We start from the raw sequence: 24,460 nt of genomic DNA, 5'->3' as shown, positions 1-24,460 counted from the left end.
TTTGTGAAAACATTGAGAGAAAAGTAATTTCCTGTCAGGAAGAGCTAATGTCTCTAAATGCAAGCATTACGTCCTCGCAGAATGGTGAATTTGCATGCTGAATCTACTTGCCAAACTCAATCAAGTAATGGAAAGACTTGGTAGGCAATTAGCTCATGCTTCATTGTCTGTTCATGGATGCCTGGTTGTATATTAGTTCTGATAAATGTTTTCATTCAGCAGTAATTGATAACTGCCAGAGTTTCTCTTGATGATCTGGTCTGATGTCAGTTGCTGTATTGGTAGCTTGCCTGCACCTTTGTAGACAAGCTCAGGTAAAGACTTCCACTGTATGTCTGATATGTTCAGAAATGTAAATGCATCTGTAGAAGTTTGCAATAGGTAGAGAGGCTATTTCACTCTGGAAGACCATATTCTTTTGTTAGGCTCTATGGAAAAAGTACATTTTTTTTTTCCCAAATTAAACTAAAGGAAAAACACCATGTATATAGTTTTGAATGTTCCAGTCTTGCATGCAATACCTACAGGCTCTAAATGATGCTGGGGTCTATTTATTATGCATACACAAGAGTTCCTGTCCTGGGGAGATTAAACAGTAATATCTTATGCATAAAGCTTTGGAAATAGATGTCAGATGTCTTTTGAAGGCTTTCAAAGACTAGGCTTGGCAGAAATCAGAAAGAAATTATAATGAAAGCATCTTTGGGATGCTCTGCTGTAACTTGGATGTGACCTGACACTTCATCCAGTAAAGTCTGCCTTCCCTACAGCTGGCTACAGGCCTCATTTCCATTTTATTTTTGCCTTTTTGTCCATTCTCCAACTTGTTTCTCAAACCTAGCTGAATCCTGCAGCCCAGGAGAGAAGAAACCCCTTTATGGCTCTGTCTAATCACTTTTGGGATTTTTCATTACCTCTGTACCAGCAAACAAACCAAACACAAGGTTGGTCCTGAAATGTGGCCCACAACTCTTCTGTGCTGGTGGTGGTCCCCAGTGCTGCTTTACTCTAGGGAAATGATTCCCAGCTGTGGTCTGGGTAATTGCATGGGCTGGTGATTTGTGGTGGTGGCACCTTGTCTTGGAGGATAAAGGAGTTCAGCTGCCTGGATGTCAGCTCTGCCTGTTTGTCTTGGGGACAGCAGGATGTCTGTCCTGTTTGATACATTAGCATGTCTGAAGCTGCAGAAAAGTTCGGAAAGAATTTGGGGTAAATAGTTCAATGGGGGAAGTTCAAAGTTGTGAGCAGTAAGACTTACTGAATATGTCTACCAACAGAACTAGTGACAGGAGAACACTGAAATATAATCAAGAAAATATCATGGGATCACTTTTAGACTGGGGAACTTGCTGAAGTTGGATTCAAGCACTGTGTATCACAGCAAACAGTAAAAAATCAAAAATGTAAACAGACATAAGACCACAAGGGGACAAAGTATCTCTTGTCAGAGAGCTGACATGGCATAAAAGTATTGAAAAGCTGTACCAGAGCTCTTGGGGCCTAGGTGTTTTGGGTGCCTGATCTCAAACCTAATGTAGGTGGTAGCCTTGAAAGAAAGGGATGGAAGCAGCCTCAGGAGATGCTCCCCTGAACATTTCCACTAAGTAGCCTTACCAAGGGCTGTCCCTCCTTTTTTGGTGGGAGCTTCTTTTAAGCTGAGACTGTCGCACTTGGCCTGTGCTCTGTCCCAACCCTGTGGCAGCTATGCCTGAGCACATACCCTACTGATCTGGGCCCAGGCATGCGGTCTTGACTTCCTAGCCTGTCACCACAAATCTGCTTGAAACCCTGTGTTGGTGGTGGCCCAGGGCAGCCCCCAACCCATTCTGCTCCCTGTTTGGGGTTGGTGGGACAGGCTTTGGCTGGTAAGGACCCGGCCTTGACAGCCCCATGGGGTTTCCCCATAGCTCATGGCTTTCCTCTTGCACTCAGCCTTCTCAAAGCTGTGACAGGAGCTACTTGTGGGAGTCTTTCACCAGCATGTGGCCCTGGAGATGTTTTCAGTCATGAAGAACATCAGCCAACGTAAATTTCTGATGCAATGCTGGAGTGTCCCCTTAGAGCCCTAAGAAGCACACGGGCCTGATGTCATTCCAACATGTCATGATCTTGCATCATAAGAGCTATTATTGCAAGTGGTGGTTATATGTAACAGTCTAATACTGCTGGATGGATAATGACATGGGGTTGCACAGTAAATGTCGTTTTTTCTAACACTAAAATACATCAGCCTAAAAGTAGCATACTTTAGTTTGGAACTAACAGTGTGGTATAGAGGTGTAGGAGTCTGATTCTCAAACGGTCCAGCACTGAGGGGGTGCTGTGACTGTGTGGCCTAGTTGAAATACTTGTTACTAATTCCTCAGAAAGTCTTGGTTTGAAATTAATATATTTCTTTTTAGTTACCAAGAGATGTTGATTTTAAATCTGGCTGCAGTGGACTGTTCTGGACAGCTGACACTTTCACAGAAAATCTCTTATCACTCTCCACTCTTAACAATGAGAATCAACTTTGTCAGAGAACCATTCAACACTTTCTGCCATGGTGGTAGCTCCATAACATGGTATTTGACACACCCTGAAAGTGTCCAGGGATTGAGGAGTGCTCTGAAAATGTGGTCTCATTTCACAGGTTGAGATGCTTCTTGAAATAATTGGATGAGAGTGCCTAAGGTCTTTTATAAGCAACTGAAGTGGGTGCCTATGTAAGGAAAATGACATGGTGAAGAAAAGGAAAAAGAACGACAAAAAGATGGTTTTGAGAGATACCAGGTAATTCCCTGACTGTAATGGTGGTGGTGGGGGGGAGTTGTTACCATTAATGGTGATTATTCACAGAAATGTTCTTTGCCAAGTATTGTACAAATAGAACAGCAATGCAATATCTTCCTCAAAGAATAACAGAATCATCTAGTTTGGAAGAGACCTCCAAGATCACCTAGACCAACCTCTGACCTAACACTAACAAGTCCTCCACTAAACCATATCACTAAGCTCTACATCTAAACGTCTTTTAAAGACCTCCAGGGATGGTGACTCAACCACTTCCCTGGGCAGCCCATTCCAATGCCTAACAACCCTTTTGGTAAAGAAGTTCTTCCTAATATCCAACCTAAACCTCCCCTGGCGCAACTTTAGCCCATTCCCACTCATCCTGTCACCAGGCATGTGGGAGAATAGACCAACCCCCACCTCGCTACAGCCTCCTTTAAGGTACCTGTAGAGAGTGATAAGGTCTCCCCTGAGCCTCCTCTTCTCCAGGCTGAACAATCCTAGCTCCCTCAGCCGCTCCTTGTAAGACTTGTTCTCCAGATCCCTCACCAGCTTTGTTGCCCTTCTCTGGACTCACTTGAGCACCTCCATGTCCTTCTTGTAGTGAGGAGCCCAAAACTGAACACAGTACTTGAGGTGCGGCCTCACCAGAGCTGAGTACAGGGGGACAATCACTTGCCTAGCCCTGCTGGCCACACTGTTTATTACACATGCCATGATGCTCTTGGCCTTCTTGGCCACCTGAGCACACTGAATGTGCAATCTAGTCATAACAGGAGAAAATGAACATGTACAAAACAATTGCATGGCCATTCCAAAACACTTGCAATCCACCCACAAGTGTCTACACTAGAACTTGGAGTTGCTATTAGGTAGCCTAATAGCCTGGTTATTAGCATAGGCTGAACAAACATTCAGGGTAGATCTGTTCACAGATCTAATGAGGAACAGAAATTTCACCTTCTATGCAACTGCTCCTGATGTTGGTGCTTGTTGCAGCAATAGAGAACTTTCTAGTCTTCATGAGGTATTACTGGCTACCTAGCAGCATTTGCTGTTCTGCTGGGCGTGTAATCATTTTTGCATTATAGCAACTAATGAGGCTCAACAGTCTGTATGTGGCAAAGATCAGAAGATACTGTCTCAAGCTAGGAATGCAGAAATTCTGGACTCCACTACTGGCTGTGCAGCTGACCTGTTGGGCAATCTTACATGAGTCAGTTCGCACCCATGTGCCTCTGCTTCCAGCTCCTTCTATTGCCGGAAAGAGCACGATTTGAAACTGTACCGTCCAAACCGTATAGAAAGTAGTTCTGCCTTATATTTGGCCTTTATGAAGTGATCAAAATGACACTTGATATTAGTCAAGCAACTGCATCCATATGTCTTATGTTTTTTGGAATCAAGAATGCATCACATAATGATGTTTTCTGCTTGGTTTCAGAACACCCAAACAGTTGACAGGAAGTGCCATTCTGAGCTTGAAGACTTTAGAGTTTAGAAAAGAGACTTTAGAAACAGAAGAAAAGAGCACAGCATTCGTGGTGATAACTACTGAATGATAGAGACAGGTATGCAAGGGCAATCCATTATGCTTGACTATTCAGTGTTCCCATGTTGGCCTGCTACCTAACACATCTTATTTTAGAGCAAAGAAAGTATTGGAAGTTCTGGTGTGGTAAAATTCAGAAATCATAGCAATAATGAAATTAATTTGTCCTAGCAGGCTTATGAAGATGCTGCATCTTTATCCCACAGTATCTACTGTATTTAAGGAAGTCAGTCAGTCATAGTATTTCTTTAAAGGTGAGATTAAACAACTGAGAACTTCATATGGATCTTGAGTAGTTTTCCCCTTTCTGAAGTTCTGTAGATAGCAGAACTGGTCCCCAGACCTTACCTTGCTCTAATTGATTAGCTTTGGTGGAATGGTGCTAGATAAGACTTTTTGATGGTGACACTGTAGTGTTTTCCATGACATGTTCAAGGGACAGGGTCAGGCTAAGAGCAGGAGAGCTCACTGGCTCTATGAATATGAAAATAAAAACTGAGTGGCTTGAATACATGACTAGGAAGACAAGAATTTTTTGGAGAAAATGACAAACTCAATGCTGAGCAGCCACTTAGTTCCTCCCCTATGGGAACAGGCATGTGATACCTTTTTAGGAAATCATCACTGGATATTTAATATTGTTATATACTTTATTACCAGGGTGCATGTAGTGGGCTATCTACAACACCAACTCCACACACCATGATATAACTAACCTATTTTTTAGTGAACAGCAAGGGCTAGAGCTCACCTTGCTATAACCAAAGAAAAGCAAAGCAGAGCTTTCATCTTCTGTAGATCCAACCCATAGTAAGTGATAGAATCTGAATAAAGCCACTAATGAGCAAATGCTCAATTACCATTAAGACACCTGTGAATTTACCCATATTCACGCACATGACTTCCTTGTGAAAAGGGACAGAATATATGCAATGCCATAACATAACAGTTGAAAGTGAGCAAAAATCCCAGGTGGTTCTAATGTCAAATACTTGTGTTGTATCAGGAAAAACAGACATACATGTAATACCTGTCTATATTCAGGAGTATTTTGTGAAGTTCTGAATTTGTCTGTGCTTCCTTCCTAAAATTATCTGATCTATGTAGCATCAAAAAAGATTGCCTGAAGCTACTTAGGTATGGGGAAAAAAACAACAAATGTGATGGGTCAGGATGGTTTAACAGCTGAGACATGCCCCAGATTTAGAACCTAGGTTCTGACAATTTTGAGTTTATTGTCCCCTTGATTTTTTTCATAAGCCAAGTTCTATGGATTTGAAGGGCTTACTGGTTACATCCATACTGGCAAAGAATATGGGCCAGGGGCTACTTTTTGGATTGGAGGGTCCTTATGTCATGGCCTGCATTAATAAAGCTAAACAATTGCCTTTCAAATATGGGCACTTCCAAATTCCCTTACTAGTAATGGTCTGAGCTGTGTTGACTTGCTTGTGATGTCTGAGAGACCACTGCTGGCCTGCACTGAAAGTGTGTATTTGACTGCACTAACGCTTTAATTTAGGGACACTTGTGTGCCAGTACTCAGGGCTATGTCCTCACCATGTATTCTCATTGTACCTACAAACCTTATTTTTGTTCCAGCCAGTCTGGGTTATGGATTTCTGTGCCTCTCCAGTATATTTCTGTAGAAATAAGAGGCATGGAAGGAGAAGGAAAAATCAAGTAAGACAAACAACATCCTAAACTTGGAAGGAAATCAAATATGACTTGCTGTGACTAGTGCATGAAGTTAACATCAGTACAGAGATCCAGCACACTGCTTAAACTATTGTTTGGCTAGGACATTCAAAGTAACTGCCCACAGCTAAGCTAAGTTTTTAAATATACATACATATTCCATATATCTGGCAGTAATTTCATCTGGAAGAAGTAGTGGCAAGCATGTTACTTGTTGGCACTGAACTCTGAAAAGCTTAAGAAGTTGCTGGTGTTGGTCAGCTAAAACTCTGATTCTCAGCCTTTTTGAAAATCTAGTTGAACTTTGAAGGGCTTATGTGCCCTTAGACTTTTATTGGTTTATAGACATAACAAGAAACTTTCCACAGAAGTAAATATCCTGTGTGCAAAAATATGGAATAATGCATTTTTGGTTCTTAAATGGTACAGTAGATATATGCTTTTCTTTAATCTGATGTGATATATTCATGTATTTCTTTACTATAATGAAATAAATTAGATGCTAATAGCTGCTGTCAGATGAATCTGATGCAAAGGTTATAGCAAACCTAATCAAAATAAATGGATACACTAAGACAGAAGAAAAATTTCCCTCCCCATGGTAGAGAATTGCAAACCCTGAAATGTCTGCTGAAGATAGTCCTGAGTTGTGTGGATTGTAGTAAATGTTAACATATTTTATAGCACAGTGTATGTGAAAGATGCTATGAAAATCAGCAGAAAGCTGCATGAAAAAAACATGGAGAAACACCTTTGTTTTTCCTGATCAAAGAAATCATTAAGTCTAATATCCCTTTACAGACTTTGAGATTGTGCATAAACAAGATTCCTCAAATATACATTCCTTATGACATCAATACTTGATTCACATGGAAATAAACCTGGAACTCTGAATTTTGTCTCTTTGGGAAACATTAATTTTCTATATGCTGAGAAAGAAATGCATGATGGTTTCTGGTTCACATACAGCTGAAAAAACAAAACAAAACAAAACATGATTTATCAGCTCTGTGCACAATTTTTCATTATGGAAGGCTGACAAATTGCAACAAATCAAAATGTCTGTTATTTAACCAATGTAGAATAAATGTATAACTATATAAAGGCAGTGCTGAATCTGGCTTAGCTCCAAGAATTTCATGATATATCTTCAATGTATAATGGTGCACAGACATACCACAAGTAGCCTGAAATAAGCTAGTCCAGACTTTGCTGCATTGGCAGGAAACTCTGCCTGGGCAAGTTCACCCAAACTTTATGCTAGGTTGGAAATTGCTCTGCCGCGCATTTCTCTGAAAAACGTAGCCAGACCTATACAACCAAGAGCAGTCCAGACTCAGCATTTAGTTTATTAAAGAGGATGATAGCTCTGCATGTTTTCTCTTATTAGCTGCTTATAAAATTACAACTTGAAATGTGACAAGATCAACAACAAATGAGATCAGGTCTTGACCAAGCATTCTCTGAATAAATACATTTGAAAGGGATAATGTCCATCTTTTCATACTGTTTCAAAGAAAACTGAAATTTAATGTGCTCTTCTGGTGCTGAGGTTGAAGTGAGAACTCCTCCCCTGTCATCTGTATCCAGATTCAAGCCATGGCTGCCTTCCAGTGATGGTTCAGCGCTTGTCTCGCATCTGAACAGGATATTGTAATGTAAGACTAGCCTGTGGGCAGTGCAGGAAGTGCTTTCTTCCTGCTCTGGTATCACTGGTATGATAAGCAGCCCAGAGTGGTATATAATTGCCTAATGGCATCCATACTGCATTCTAGGCATGGCTTTAAAGGAATTACAGTACGTAGCTCTGAAGCAGTTCAGCTAGCCTGTTATAATTAAGGCAGAAAATTAGTCATGCTGGGCTTTTTTTTTTTCTTTTTTTTTTTTCTGTGCAACAGAATGAACCTTGGAAAAAAAACCAGAGCTTTTCATTTTAGAATTAAAATTGTTCAATGGTGAGATGCCACATACATTTCTGTATCATATCTTTATTGATACTGGTTTTTAATTTTAGAACGGCCAATATCTTAGTTGGACAGCAGAAATAAAGGTCAATTATTTAATGCAGTGCCACAATGTCTCTGAAATGGTTGCTTAAAGTTATAATGTAATTTATAGAATGACTGATCTTAGGAAAAGTCAATGAAAAGATAAATATTTGTCAAACACTCATGCATGTACATGCACACATACATTCTCATTCATTGTCCTCGTGTTATTCAACTTAAGATTTCTTTCTTCTGCTGGTTTCTTGTTTATATATGTGTTTTTCTACTGGTAAATGACTCTTAAACTTTAGCTATTCAGTTTGGGTAATAACACCAAAGGTAAGATGATGCCTTTTTTTTTAAAGGTGTACTGGGTCGAGCTGGGATGTTAACTTTCCCTGCAGCAGCCCATACAGTGCTGTGCTCTGCACTCGTAGCTAAAACAGCAATGGTATCACACCAGTGTTGTGTCTGCTGCTGAACAGTGCTGGCACAGCATCAGGACTCTCTCTAACTCCCCTAGGGGTGGGCAAAGATGTGAGAAAAAACATCACCAGGGCAGCTGACCTAAACCAACCAAAGGGATATTCCATACCATATGATGTCACACTCAGCAATAAAAGGTGGAAAAAAGAGGAAGAGGGGAGGGGTGGGCTCTTGTTGTGAAAACGTCTGTCCTCCTCCCGAACACCGGCTACGTGCGTTGAGGCCCTGCTTCAAGGACGTGGTCAAGCATCGCTCATTTGTGGGAAGTAGAGAGTAATTTCTTTCCTCTGCACTTCCACATAGCCTTCACTTGTTTTGTTTCGTTTTCCCTTTCCCCCTCCCTTTTCCCCTTTCCTCTTTCCCCTTTAGTTAAATTGTTGTTTAGTTAAATTGTTTAGTTAAATTGTTTAATTAATAATAATCTTTCCTTAATAATTATTTTTTTTTCCTTTAATTAAATCATCCTTATCTCAACCTGTGAGTTGTTCTTTCCTTTACTTTTTCCCCTCCTCATCTAAGGAGGGGGAGTGAGAGAGCGGTTGTGGCGTTCAGCTGCCTAGCACGGTAAAACCACCACAAAAGGCTACATCAATTTTTCTAAGCCTTGGAAAGTGGGTTGCAGTTTGAGTAGCTCCAGACCTTGGGCTGGCCAGGGAGCCATCTAACCACCAAATTGGACCGGAAGGTACAGAAATCACAAATGTAGTGATTGTCATTATCTTTGCCTGTTATAGCAAATTATAAGGTACTGGTGTCAGGTGGCTAGATGAACAAAATGGGCTATATCAGGATTGCTGAATGAATGAGAGCAGGTGGGCTGTCTGTGACTGCAGTTGAATATTGCCCTCCAGACGGGTCCCACTCCTGTCAGCCCTTTTGTTCCCGTCTGCCCACAAATGCTGTTGAACCTACTGTCAAAGATCAGTGTTATCCTGTCAATGGAATGTCTGTATGAGGGATGGCCACCAACTACAGTGGTGATCCTTCCAGGTGAAGTGGCAGAGTGCTCTGCTGCATATTGATATGTTCTAAACTTGATAATGACTTGTGATTACAAATACTATGTAGTCATGTTGTTGGGTCTTGGTCATGGTTTTAAATCATCTTGGTCAACACTTGTAGAATGTTGGGAATGGTAGAAAGGCATGGAATAAAAATAGCACAAGTGCTCAGAAGCTCTGCAATGCTAACCATCACTTAATTTGCACAGTCTGAGAACAGCCTTTTTCAGTTTAAACATCTATCTTTAATACTTGACCCCAACATGGACCTGCTCTTGAGTTGGTTTAGGATTGTGTAGCGAAATAGCTTGTCTATAATCACTGTACTTTGTGTGTTGCAGAAACTAGTAATGCATGTAGTAAATGAAGCAGGGAAGTTACAGTGCAAGAAAGGAAAACCTCTCAGTTGAAGCTGCTACATGGTATCCTGAAGACAAACTCAGGTAAGTCTATGCTGTTTGTGCCTGGAACATACGAAATGTCACAAAATGCAATAGCAGGGAAAAAAATATATAGCTCTTGATCTCTCACACTAGGTTCCCCAAGATGAGTGTAATTGTTTTTAACCAATTCTTTCTGTGACTCAGCCTTCCAATGGTAAGATGAATATTTATCACCATCTCACATGAAAATTGAATGAAAATGCAGTCACTGCTTTTAAAATAATCAGATACAGTTATGATGAAAACTTTAAGAATGTCTGTAAGAATGCTGTTTATTCATAGAATCATTTACATTGGAGAAGACCTCTGGATTATCTGGTCCAACCTTTAACCTAGCACTGCCGAGTCCACCATTTAAGCCATGTCATTAAGAACTACATCTACGTGTTTTTTTGGAGACTGCCAGGGATGGTGACTCAACTACTTCCTGTTTCAAAGCTTCAAAACCCTTCCAGTGAAGAAATTTTTCCTATTATCCCACCTAAATCTCCACTGGCACAGCTTGAGGCCATTTCCTTTTCTCTTATCACTTAGTGCTTAGGAGAAGAGACTGATGTACACCTTGCTAATATGTAATTGTAAAGTACAATGTCTCCTCTGAGCCTCCTTGTCTCAAAGCTAAACTACCCCAGCTCTGTCAGTCACTCCTCACAAGACTTGTTTTCTAGACCCTTCACCAGCTTTGTTGCCCTTCTCTGGACACACTCCAGCACCTTGATGTCCTTTTTGTACTGAGGGGCCCAAAACTGAACACAGTACTTGAGACACAGTACTCAAGGTGCAGCCTCACCAGAGAAGAGTACAGGGAACGATCACTTCCCTAGTGGTGCTGGCCGTACTATCTCTGATACAAGTCAGGATGCTGTAGGCCTTCTTGGCCACCTGAGCACCCTTCTGGCCATGTTCAGTTGGCTATCAACCAATATCCTGAGTCCTGTTCCTCTGGGCAGCTTTCCAGACACTCTTCCCCCTGCAGCGCAGCATGGGGTTGTTGTGCCCCAGGTGCAGGACCCAGCACTTAGCCTTGTTGAACCTCATACAGTTGGCCTTTGCCATTGATCCAGCCTATCCAGATCCTTCCTACCCTCAGGCAGATCAGCACTCATACCTAACTTGGTGTTGTCTGTGAACTTACTGAGGGTGCACTCAATCCCCTCAGCCAGCTCATTAATAAAAATATTGTAGAGAACTGGTCTCAGTACTGGGGGGGACCTGGTGTCCCCTGGGGGACACCACTAGTGACTGGCCTCAACTCCATGCACCACACCTCTTTGAGCCTGGCCACCCAGCCAGTTTTTTAACCCAACGAAGAGTACACCTGTCCAAGCCTTGAGCAGCCAGCTTCTTCAGGAGAATGCTGTGGGAAATGGTGTCAAAAGCTTTACTGAAGTCTAGGTAGACCACGTCCACAGCCTTTCCCTCATCCACTGGGTGAGTTACCTTGTTGTAGGAGATCAGGTTCACCAGGCAGGACCTGCCTTTGATAAATCCATGCTGACTGGGCCTGATCACCTGGTTGTCCTCTACATGCTGCATATTGGTACTCAAGATGATCTGCTCCATAAGTTTTCCTGACACTGAGGCCAGACTGACAGGCCTGTAGTTCCCCAGGTCCTCATTCCAGCCCTTCTTGTAGATGGGTGTCACATTTCCTAGCTGCCAGTTGACTGGGACCTTGCGTGATGGCCAGGACTGCTGATAGATGATGGAGAACGGCTTGGTCAGCACTTCACCCAGCTCCCTCAGTACCCTTGGATGGATCCCATCTGGTCCCATAGACTTGCTTACATCTAAGTGGTTTAGCAGGTTGTTAAATATTTCCTTGTGAATTATGAGACCTGGGAGTTGGACTTCATGATGCTTGTGGGTCCCTTCCAACTCGGATATTCGATATTTTTATGAGGGCTTCATGCTTCTCCCTGTCACTTTCTACTAGCTCAGGGAACTGAGTACCCAGAGAACAACTTGTCTTGCTGCTAAAGACTGAGGCAAAGAAGGCATCCAGTACCTCAGCCTTTTCATCATCCTTTGTGGCTCCCCACACACAGTAAAGGATGGAGATCCTCCTTAGTCCTCTTCTTGTTTATGCATTTATAAAAACATTTTCTAGTGTCTCAAACAGCAACAGCCAGATTAAGCTCAAGCTGGGCTTTGGCCCTGCTAATTTTGTCCCTGTACAGCCTCATGACATCTTTGTAGTCCTTCTGAGGGGACCGCCCCTTCTTCCAAAGGTCATAAACCGTCTTTTTCTTCCTGAGCTCTAACCACAGCTCTCTGTTCAGCCAGGCCAGACTTCTTCCACGATGACTCATCTTTCAGCACATGGGGACAGCCTGCTCCTGTGCCTTTATGCTTTACTTCTTGAGGAGTGTCCAGCCTTCCTGGACTCCTTTGCCCTTCAGGACTGCCTCCTGAGGGACTCCACCAACCATTCTCCTTAATGGGCCGAAGTCTGCCCTCCAGAAGTCCAGGGTGGCAGTTCTGCTAAACCCCCTCCTTCCATGTAGAATGAGTTTGAATTTATCCTGGTAAGACAGAGGGTGAGTAAATGATCAGTGAAGATACAAGACGGTATCAGAATCATTCCATTTACTAGTCATAATTCATCTTGTTCTATGAATGATTTAGGGCCCAAGGAGAAATGGCAATGTGAAACTTTGCAATCTGAAAAATTATATATATATTTGCAATTAAAATACACTCTTCTGTTATACATAAACTTAGAGAATGCAACTAAATGTAAGAACATCACATAGATACACCACATACATTTGTTTCACACAAAACCACATAAAATTAGGGTCTTCCCTTTGATAAAAAATAGAGAAAAAGTGACAGAATGAAGAAAGAAAACCTTGTTTAAATTGATAGTGACTTCTAAGACTGTCCTTGGGGTGGGACTTTGAAGGCTGGCTTCTCAGCTGGGATTTGTTGGCTGTGTACCAATGGAGCTGTGCCAGTCTAAAACTGCTAAGGATATGCCCATGTGTTAATAAACACCATAAACCTTTAATATAATGATCTTGGATAGACTATCTGGTTTTTATACCATGCATTGTACTTGGGTTTGGTTGTAAATGAAGGTGGAGTGAAATTTCACAGCTGATTTTCTGAGTCTTGTGAAAGTCAAAACTGAAAGGACAGTTATAAAGCAATACAGTATTTCAGAAATGAAGCTCGCATTGCACTGTAATTACGATTTTCTTTTTGTGGTTTTCTGGCCTGTGTCGTTCCTAGTAGGACCCTCTATGCAGTAATACTATACTGCAATGGTTTGTCATTCGGTACCATAGTAAAATTCAGCAATAACTCAAAAGTAACGTCTACCACGGAGTGTGTATGTATGCACCCACACAAGCAAGCACACTGGTTTTGAAAGCTAGGTGAGGTCATTTCAAAGATGATGAGGCCACAAAGATGATCAGAGGGCTGGAGCACCTCTCCTATGAAGAAAGGCTGAAAGAGCTGGGGATGGTCAGCCTGGAGAAGAGAAGGCTCCAGGGAGACCTCATTGCAACCTTTCAATACATAAATAAAGGGTTCTTATAAAAAGGGTGGAGAGGGACTCTTTGCTCGTGTAGATAATGATAGGACAAGGTGGAATGGTTTTAAACTGAAAGAGGGGAGATTTAGATTGGATGTTAGGACTAAGTTCTTTATTCTGAGGGTGGTGAGGCACTGGAACAGGTTGCCTAGAGAAGTTGTGGATGCCCCATCCCTGGAGGTGTTCAAGACCAGGTTGGATGGGTCCCTGGCAAACCTGATCAAGTGGGTGGCATCCCTGCCCAAGGCAGGGAGGTTGAAACTAGATGATCTTTAAGGTCCCTTCCAACCCAAGTCATCCTATTTCTGTCAGCCAGTCCCTTGCTTTCCATTTCCCCCAGAAGATTGTGCAGGGCCTTGTTTGTGGAGCGCTTTCCAATCAACAAAGTGGTTTGTACAACTCTCCCTTCCTGCTTGCTGATGCACTTGTCGCGGGCAGCTCTCCCCTCCTGGCTGGCTGGCAGCCGACAGTGCTGCGGGGTGTCCAAGGACAGCCGCGCTTCGTGGTGGTTCCTTCTCTCCCACAGGGTACAGGTCATGGCAGAATGGGGCTTCTGGCCTGGAGCTGTACTGATTTCCTTGCTGTCTGTAAGAGGATCCAGCAGCCTCGTGTACACCCTTGTACTGTGTTTTTTGTTGTCACAGTCTAAGCTCATTAATGACCAAGAGAAACATTTCCTTATAGTCATTGCCCTACACGGACATCTTACTTTCTCTGTGCCATCTGTGACAGAGAAAGATGGGATCAAGCCCAAGACATTAAGTGCCAGAGCAATACTTTGCCTCCTTGCCCTGTTATTGCAAGTAATGACCCTCAACAGACCATCAGCATTTTTCATTCCCCTCCCTGCCCTTCAAGTCCTGCTTACACTTTGTGCTAAAATCCTATTTGAACTCTGCTTTCTGAACTGCCAATGGAAGCTCCAGAGGCTGGTGACCCAGACTGACAGTCTGAGGAGCTAGACCTGACCCCAGGCCAGCACCGATGACTTTGGTGAAATCACCTCTTCGTGAGTTTTCACAGAGTTTTATGGACTGTTTCTTCTCTGCCAGACAAAGCTACAGTGTATAAAACCAGTCAAAGACAAATCTCACAACAGATTTATTTCTTCCATGAAGCTATTAAGTCTTTGCTAAAATTAGAAATCACAAGAAAAGCTGACCCTAGTGTGACTTGCGCTGAGCAATGCAAGGCACAGAACAGTTGAGAAGAAAATGTGACATCACTCAGCTTTCAAAACACAAGGTTAGACATAGGCATCACTTTGATTTATGGATACACTAATTTAAGAATACCTTTTCCAAGTTTTTATATGGGACAAGCCAAGGCTGCAAACGTGACCCGTGACATTTCCGTCAGTATTTCAGGAATCCCTCTTGTGCCCTCTGCCTGGCAATGCTCGATCCAGTAATGACTCAGGCTGTGTCAGTGCATCTGCGTTTGTGTCTGTACATCTGTTTGTATGTGCTTGCATGGGGGCGAGGTCTTTTTACACATAACGTTAACTCCTTTTTCTTATGGAACCTTTGATCATGGAAATATTAGGGTGGGATGGTTTCTTACATGGGCTTTATTGCTTTATTTTGATGTCTAAGAATAGCTCTATAACTGCAACAGATGCTTCTTTTCCGAGATGAGATTCAAAGTGCTATCATGATTTCTCAGTCATACCCAGTGGAAAAAGAAAGACCTGTTTTTCACTGTCATGACTGCGCAGATGGAATTAAATGACTGCAGAAGAAATAACATAAAACCAGCCAAAACATCAAATCTCTCTAAGAAATAAAGGCAGTGTCTAGGAGTCATATTTCAAGACAAGTTCTGGCTGGATATGTGCTCCCTTTTCATTTGGAAAGAAATTCCCAGATAGTGCCCTTTCCATGCAGTTTGAGAAATGCACTCAGCCTGCTGCTGTGCAGCTTTTGGTTGATTTCATTTTCTATAAACAGAAGATGATCTCATCTTCAGTTCTTAAAGATGTATCACCTTGACTTTTTCCCTTGCCTAGTGTGAAGGGAAATTTGAATTTACGAAGCCTGAAGCCTGGCTTGACTGTAAAAGGACTGACCTGAATGACAGAAACACATTAGCTTTAACCCCTTCCCTGCTTCTAGCATCTACAGTCACTTGAGGCAGCCAGGAGTGGAGGCTGGTACAAGGTTTGTACAGTGTGCTGCAGATGTGCATTGCTCCTTTGCCTCCTCCTCTGAGCTACTGTGCTGCTGACCTGTGGCCATGCCTGGGTTCAGATCGCACGGAACATGCTCTGCTCTAGAAAGAGAGGTCAGCATAAAGGCTCGGTGTGGTACCTGGATGGAGTGTCAGGGGACTGACAGCCTCCCAGAAGAGAGATTTTATATTTCAGGATTTTATCAACATTTTCGAGAGATAGGAAAATACAGTTTGAACCCTGAAGTTGTATTATGGTGCGCTGACTATGATCCGATTATCAAAGAACCTATAGCACATATTTATGTCAGGGAGAAATGTTTAAGACACTTAGGCTTTTGCCTAAATACATCTTGATGCAGGGTACCTGAATTTGAATGGAGGATTTAGGAACCTAATTCAAAATGTAAAGTTGTTTCGGCCTGTCTGTATGCAGTAAGGGTGGTTGCAGAGTAGCCATTTCACCTTAGCTCCCTGCTTTTATTTTCATATCACAGGGGTGCTTTTATGCAGGTTAATTTAGTAAACTTATTCTAACTCCAACAGAAATTAAACAAACAAACAAAGAAAAAAAACAAACACACAGAAGGTTCATGTAACTGTTGTGAGAAGAAAAATTTGTGCACCATATCTCTTGCACCATACATTCAGACTTTTGTGTATTTCACAGTAGTTTCCCATGAAAACAAGACCCAAGAGGACATGGACTGTAATGCAGAAATGGTCACCAGTATTGTACTCATTGCATTTTCTAGCTAAATATTTAACTCTTTATGTTTTATCACCATTTCGTTCCATGCTACAGCTGAGAGCACATACCTCAGAATGTAATCCAGCCCAATGTTAACATTTCAGTTCCTTCAATTGCACTGCTTCTTCGAGAGACACCTTAAGAACTTCATCCAGTAGTTTTAAAATGGGCCAAACAGGTGCTGAACTGCCCTGAACACAAAAGGTGTACTAACAAGAAAGAAAGTTTCCAATATCCCAAACTGTCTTTTTTCTTTGTTCTTCCCCTGGAAAACATGAAACTTTCAGACTGATTCTAATCGATACAGTTTAGTCACTTCAATTTACCTCAGCCAGTGCCATGCTCAGATGCTGTTCTATATCAAAATTCATTTTCTACTGCCTACAAGCCAAAGCTCAGGTCTTGCTGCCATGGGTGGCACCTCTCATTAGGATTATCATTGTTAATCTATTACTGTGACAGAAGAGACAGCTCACATGGAAGGACTGAAGAAAAGGGTTATTTCAAATGAAATTATTTTACACTGTGAGCAGTAGCTGAGCTGATGTTATGATGCTCATAGATTTTATTTGGAGGGGAAATTGGATTGCTCTCGCATGAAGCCCATTTTCCCTTAGGTTTCTCATTACACGTTTCTCAGTCCTGTCACAAACAGTTCAGAAGCTTTCCGAGCACTCCATAAATGACTGAATTTAACATCCTAGAGAAATACATAAAGGAATAAAAAGGGTCTCAAATAATAACAAATATAAATAATACTTTGCGTTTGTATAAAGTCTTTCAGCAAGACATTTCAAAAAACCTTTTTAAGCATTAATGAAGTCTCTAATACCTCTTGAAGGAAGATGTATGTACACGGTTTACTGGTAAAATACAGCTGCTGTCAATGCAGAAAAAAAACCCAGCTACATAACTTACTGCACCTTTCAGTTCAGAAATGGAGGTGTAAGGACTGTGCAACTGAAAACACAGGGTGAATTATTAGGGGTAAAATACAGAATGCTTTTAGGTACAAGTTGGCCAGAACTTCAGGATTTGCAGTTCTGTGAGGTCTTCAATGACTGACAACAGTGAACAGACAAGATTATTGTTCTGTGTTACATCCTAATGGCTGTAATGGACTAATGGACGTGGCTAATGCTACAACCAAACAATAGATGCCTTCAGATTCTGAGTAGAGAGACCCAACTGATCCCTTTCTACCCACAATACCATCACCAGAAGAGAACATATACATTATTAAAATATAGCTAGATGTTTTCTCTTACAACAAAAGTATATTTATGGAGAATAAACCCATCCTTTAACCCTACTTTTGGGTTTGAAGTCTGGAAGTTCGGACTTCTGCAAATACCAAGATAGTGGATCCTATATAGTTTGCTTTGGGGCTAGCTGGTGAAAAGTTTACTAAGGAACAAACTTTGAAGCATCAAACTCTTTGCAAGTTTGAAAAAAGTTACAGAAATAATTTTTTTTTTTTAAAAAAAGGACAATATTCAAAAGTTGAATTTGCAGTATGTGGTGGTTTTACTTGGGTGGGCGGCCGAGCTCCACCAAAACCGCTCTCTCACTTCCCCTCCTCAGAGAGGAACAGGGAGAATACGATGAAAAGGGCTCAAGGGTTGAGATAAGGACAAGGAGATCGCACAGTAATTATCGTGACAGGCAAAACAGACTCAGCATAGGGAGACAGTAAGATTTATTCCCTATTACTAACAAGCTAGAGAAGCGAGAAACAAAGGAATGAAATCAAAAGCACCTTCCCCCCCATCCACCCTCTTCCATCTCCTCCCCCCGAGCGGCATAGGGGAATGGGAGAATGGGGGTTATGGTCAGTCTATAGCGCTTCTTCGCCGCCACTCCTTCTCGATCACTCTCGTCCCCTGTGCTGTGGGGTCCCTGCAATGGGATGCAGTCCTTGCTGAACTGATCTGGCGTGGGCTTCCCACAGGCAGCAGCTCTTCAAGAACTGCTCCAGATATGGGTCCGGACCACGGGGTCCGTCCCTCAGGAGCAAACTGCGCTAACCTGGATCCCCCACTGGCAGCAGCTCCTGCCAGGTCACCTGCTCCTGTGTGGGCTCCTCTCCACGGGCTACAGGTCGGGCCCGGAATCTGCTCCGGCAGGGGTCTTCCACAGGCCACAGCCTCTGTCGGTGCAGGTCCACCTGCTCCACCGTGGTCTCCTCCACAGGCTGCAAGGTGGAACCCTGCTCCACTGTGGTACTCCATGGGCTGCAGGGGGACAGCCTGCTTCACCATGGTCCTCACCACAGGCCGCAGGGGGCTTCTGCTCCAGTGCCTGGAGCACCTCTCCCCTTCCTTCTTCACTGACCTTGGTGCCTGCGAGGCTGTTCCTCACTCCTCTCACTCTCCCAGCTGCTGTGTGTCACAACGTTTGTTTTTTTCCCCCCTTTCTTAAATATGCTCTCACAGAGGTGCAAAACAACATCACTTATTGGCTCAGCTCTGGTCAGCAGTGGGGCCCTTACCAAACATGGGGCAACTTCTAGATCCTTCTCACAGAAGCCACCCCTGTGGCCCTATGCTATCAAAACCTTGCCACGTAAACCCACTACACAGTAAACTTTCCAATTAGAATGCTGTATTATTTAAATATCACTCACTGAGTGTTGCTTTCTCAAGAGATTCTTGGACCTCTAAAGAATTGGGATTTCATCTGCAAGTGGGTCCTCTCTTTTTATGCTACAGCCAAAACCTCTATTCAGAGCACTTCTCCTGTATGGATTGCTAAAAATCCAGATGCAGATACCATGAAACAAGACGTCCCTTAAAACTGGCATCATGCTTTACTGTGCAAATGTGGTCTCCCTAAAATGTCAGTAAACCAGAAGGTGACTGAAGCTGTTGCATAATAAATTTAAAATTAAAAAACAAACAACAACAACCACCCCCCCTCCCCCCACTTTTATCATGTGATTTGTAAAATACTTTAGGTTATAAATGTTAATGAAAAGAATAAATAAACATGAGGAGATGAACCAGCTTCCTGAATTATCCTTCTGCCCTTCATGGGGGGTCATACCCAGGTAAGCTTCTGAGGGCCTCCTGCCAGCCATCGTACAGATGCCTAAGGCTGCATCTCAAGGGATGTTCTCTGAAAGAGAGGTTTTTTTGGTGGACTTCGAAGCATCATTGACATTCAAGAGCAATCAGAAAACCTGGGATATAAATGGAGACAGTGAGCCGTGGGCTGCTGCCCTTGAGGCTTTGTTCTATTAAAACAATCCCTGGTGACTACTGCTATGAGGTGCCTGACAGCCCTGGACTAAAGCCTAGGCATACTCAAAATCTCTTTTTTTTGCTTTTATGCATTTATTTTCAGTCTAAAATGAAAATTTAACTGTCTTGTTTGAATAAACTGCATTGCTTTCATTTGGAGCTTCTTTGCCATTTAAAAAGAATTCCAGTGAGACTAATGAATGAGTGCTTTTGATTTCTCCAGAGGTTCACACCTAAATGAAGGCAAAACATTGCTGCAGATAAATCAGGTGAGCTTTGGAGGAACTGGGGTATATCTTCACCAAAGCTGAAATGTCAATGTGAGGCAGAGTGTCAAGGGCTAGAAGGGGAGAAGTCATTCCCAGCAACTAGGAAAAAGACGATCAACAGCTTCAGAAAACCCCATATCATCTAATGCAGTTTGGGCTCACCTCAGTACAGTACTGGTGACATGTCAGAGGACCCAGAATCAGCAGTATTATTATCAGCAGTACATGTTTGCCATGAACAAAAGAAAAAAAAAGTGTGTTTTTTTTTTTTTTCGCCCTTTCTTCACAGCTTTTTCTCCTTTATCACCAAGAAGAATGACATTAATGATGCAGTTTTCAACCTCATTATTTCCTTGAGAGCTAGAATCCCCAAATGGGACTGCTGGAAGTACTAAGGGTCAATGAATTAAAGCAAAAGGCACAAATACAGAGTTATTCAAATGACATCTTATTGGTAGCAGTTTTCTCTAATTGCAGAATCTCCAGAATACATTATGCTACATTACCTGAATAATGATTTTAAAAATAAGTGTGAGTCACACCATAAAAATATGAGTACAAAATGAGTCTGTTCTATTGCCAGTTGTAAGAAGAGTATGAGAAGGCATAAAATGCATCTGAGTTGTAAAGAGAAAGATTTGTTTAAATCCACGAGAAAGAGTTTTTAGTAGTCATGAGCTCTTGTTTATATTAACTGGAAGTGTAGGTACCCCACACTGCTGAGAATTAGTTCTTAGTCATCTAGTTTTGATAAAAAGTAAGCAAAAGTAATCTGTTATAATATTTACAAAGCTTGGCTTTGAGTTCATGAAAGAAGACTATTGACAGAAATTTGATGGGTAGAAGAGTGCATTTACTATGATACAAAGTCTAGCATATCTGTGTTAATACTGGGCAGAATGTTTTAATATTTTCACATTTCAAGCCCACTGGCCGGCAGTCGTTAATTGTACAAATCCTATAGAACCAATTCCCTGTTTGTGGGCTGTCTGAGTTCATCCTGGATAGCCAGCTCATTAGGAGAAGCCATTCTGAGTTTGTCTTCTAGGGAGAAGCTATGGGACAACCATTTCTTGAAAGACAAAATCGAGTCTTTTGCTTATTTTCTATCACTTCATAAAGGAAGTCTACAGTGATGTTGATTGGGAAAAAGTATTATTTCACTTTCATTTCACATTCAAGGTTTTTTATCTTCCATTAAAATCAGAGACAGTGAGGTGTACCAATGGCAGCCTGGTCTGACAGTTAAGCATGGGGTCCAAGGCTGTTCTTAGTCCACCTCTGCAATTGCCCACACTGTTTGCTTGTAACTATACATTTGGACTTAGCTGAAGAGCACCCTGCAGGGAGTCCAAGCATGTTCGGCAGCTTCTGGCAGCCTGACCTCTCCATGCAGACCTGACGGTTATGTTCTCGTAAATACCAAGTGAACAGCTGCGTAAGTTAACAGTATTTTTTGATGTTGTGCTTTTAAAGTGTACCATAGACCTAGCTATGGCACTGTGTATGTAATACTTTATTAAACAAATTAACTATTTGCTCATCAAATGAAGGGACATTCCTAAGATACTTGGATGCAAAAGTATCTTGCTCCCAGGTCCTCTTTTTTCGCTCTTTTTCAATTTCATTTTTTTCAGATTACCTAGGAAGTCAATGCGTGACTCTTCATGTGGAATGTACTTCTCAAGCCTGTAAATATATAGTTTCACTGTAATGAGTATGAAATGCAAATTCATCATTCACTGTGCAATGCACATATCATAGGTGTTAGCCAGTGATGGAGATATTTTATTGAGCAGGTAGAGCTCTGAATGGATACTGCTTTTGATACGCTTGCAAGTCCAAGCAGTGTTAAGCTGTAAGCATTTAAGCTGGGGAAAGCTGTTGTTGTCTTGCCTACTTAAATCCCCTCTGAATGACCTTTATTACTGTCAATTACATCTTTCAGAAAATTTGTATTGAAAGTTGTTGAGTTCTCTTTAGATTCTTTTTTTCACTGTTAATTATTAAGGCTAACTTTCTGTAATGTTGGACAAGCTCTTTTACAACCATGTTGGTAGGGTAGTCACGGTATCATCAGCAAAATCTAAATCTCAAGTGAAATAAGCTATCTGGTACTATATAAAACAAATGTTAAATTCTTTCCTGTATAATTATCCATTTGCATAATGAAGCAAGCAAGCAAGCAATTCCATAAAGTTGAAACATGGGAAGGCATTTTCATTTGACGCTGAGTTCTATGCTACACTATTCACTGAAGCTAGGCTTAGTTGAAATATAAAGCTAAGCCTTGCTATAATGTTTATAATGTATATAATTTTCATTGGATACCATAACATTTCAAGATCTTCCAGAATGACATTGATGCTGAAGTCTAACAAATGCTTTCTTAAAATATATGAAGTCTGTGAGTGGCTTTTGCTATTTGATTTTTGCTATTTGTTTCTAACATTTTCCTCTGTTTATTTGTAACAGGTCTTCCAGTTGGTATAAACTTGTCAGTCAGAACACTGCTTTCCTTAATTGTTATACAGTGATGCCTTTCAGAAACTGTTTCAGCTTTTGTGGCAATATTAATTCACACATTCGCTCTTGTTTCTCCTAGTGCTTCCTTTTCAGGCTGTATGTTATAGATTTTATTTTTTATTTTTTGCTGCTTCTTCCGGAACAGTTTTTGAGACATGGATGCTTGCTTCATCTTAAAGCTCTTCTTTCACACAGCTTAGTGTATCTTCACTCATGGAACTTCAGATTTGTTTAGAAAATAATTGTAATTATTAAGGCTTCCTCACTATTGTCACAGCAAAGGTGCAATGGTACTGGTCTAAGAACCTGAAAACTTAGTATCTCATTCTTCCGTTCAATTTGATATTCTTATTGTTATGCTTTTATGTTAACCTTTTGCCCTCTGTAGAATGTTAGAGCTTTGAGGATTTATATATTTTTTTAAAATTTCATCTCAAATCTTACCACACATTGACTACTTTCATTTTCCATGACAGCATCTGCATTTCCTTAGACATTCCTGGAGTGTTTCTGCAATGAACCTTTTCAGAGAAGTGGTCTGGATTAATAACAGCCATTTGTTTTCAGTGGGTTGATTATAAGAAAGAACCAATTCACTGTTCACCTCACGAATGCCTGTGCAGTCACAAGAGACAACAGGCGCTCAGTGATGGGCACAGACAGCAGAGCAGGTAGGGTGGACACCTCTACACAGCTGCAATGCTAGTTTATGCCAGCTTGAACAGTTAGTAAGCTCCAGCATGAGGAGATGATCCTCTCAGCAGCGTCACCTGTCAGGACCTGAAGGCATCTCTACAACTGAGCATTTACATTCACTGTGGCACAAGTCATTTTGCCTGTGTCATGGCCAGTAAGTCACGCAGGTCTCATGGGCTGGTAGCTAGCTTCCAGGTGGCAAGCACTTCTCTTTTCTGAAAATCATAATCAATGATAGTCCTACTGAGTTTTTCTTCCCTTAAAATTTACAACTCTGTTGTCACCTGGCAGTGACTTTTATCAGCTCCTGAACGCTGATGGTAGCTTCCTCCAGCAGTCTGGAAACTACAGTTGTACAGTTTTGCCACCTCATAACTTTCTCTGTTGTACCCAGTTTTCTAAATGCCTCAAATCTGGTTTGCTTTGTCTTTAAAGTGAGGGATTCTCAACTCTGTGATTACTTAGCAGCTTTTGCAGACTTATCCAGCCTGCCAAGAAAAAAACAAACAAACATTATTTAAGCAGGCTGCTTGCCAGAATGGCTATCTTATTGTGTTCTTTCATCTTAATTTGTTTCTACTGGGATAGTCTGTGAGCTTATGGTTGAGCATATGACCTTGACAACCAGGGTGCTTCTGGTCCCTACTCTCAAATTATCCAGTTTGTATGACTCTGTCCAAGCTATACGTCCTGCTAGCAGAGAAACCGATAAGCATTTTCACTATGACAGTGCATACTCTAGAGAAAGAGTAGTAACTGTTGAGCTGTAGGACTCCTCTAGTAGAAGGAATGGGAAAGTTACAGTCCTTTTTGAGCACTCTATCCCATCTGTTGGAGTAAAGGAACAAAATTCTTATTTTTTCCTCTTTTATAATTAGCTGAGGCATTTGGGGCAACTTAAAAACAATTGTTAGGCTCGACAAGTCAGACCCAGACCTACTGAGATGCACTGGAAATATTAAGTGTATTTGTATAGATGAGCCCACCTCCGTCTATGTCCCACTCTCCCTTCTCACAGTCAGTGATGTATTCTACAGTTTCTAACTTCCACCACAATACAAACTCTGGCACATTTCATTCCTAGAAAATGTATACATTTAATTCATACAGCAAGCTCAAATTCCTTGTCACATATGAAAAACAGAGCTGCTCATAAAAATAGTTTGGGAAGTCTTGGAGAAAAATGACTTTCCATCAGCCCTGAAAACAGACAATCTAAGAAGCTGTCTAACTTGTCAACAGAAAAGTAACTTATCCTAAGCAAAATGCACCAAACAAATAGTTTTCCATGAAAAAAAAAAAAAAAGTTTTGACAGAAAATTT

General features: G+C 41.6%; 1 protein-coding gene across 4 annotated transcripts in view; it reads left to right on the top strand.

Annotated features, from left to right (window-relative positions):
- The window catches only part of UPK3A (uroplakin 3A), a 70,001-nt gene that overhangs the window by 9,818 nt on the left and 35,723 nt on the right, over window positions 1-24,460 (top strand). For 3 of the 4 annotated variants that reach the window (XM_083846300.1, XM_083846296.1, XM_083846298.1), the window contains exons 2-4: window positions 2,633-2,772; window positions 4,217-4,343; window positions 9,839-9,940. In XM_083846300.1, the coding sequence (XP_083702426.1) occupies window positions 9,861-9,940 (80 nt within the window). In that variant the 5' untranslated portion in view covers window positions 2,633-2,772; window positions 4,217-4,343; window positions 9,839-9,860. The remainder of the gene's footprint in view (window positions 1-2,632; window positions 2,773-4,216; window positions 4,344-9,838; window positions 9,941-24,460) is intronic. The other variant, XM_083846297.1, reaches the window with a different exon arrangement.

The sequence above is a fragment of the Anser anser genome (genome assembly GCF_964211835.1).
Source record: "Anser anser genome assembly, chromosome: 1".
NCBI lineage: Eukaryota > Metazoa > Chordata > Aves > Anseriformes > Anatidae > Anser > Anser anser.
This window is presented reverse-complemented; position numbering and strand designations above follow the sequence as displayed.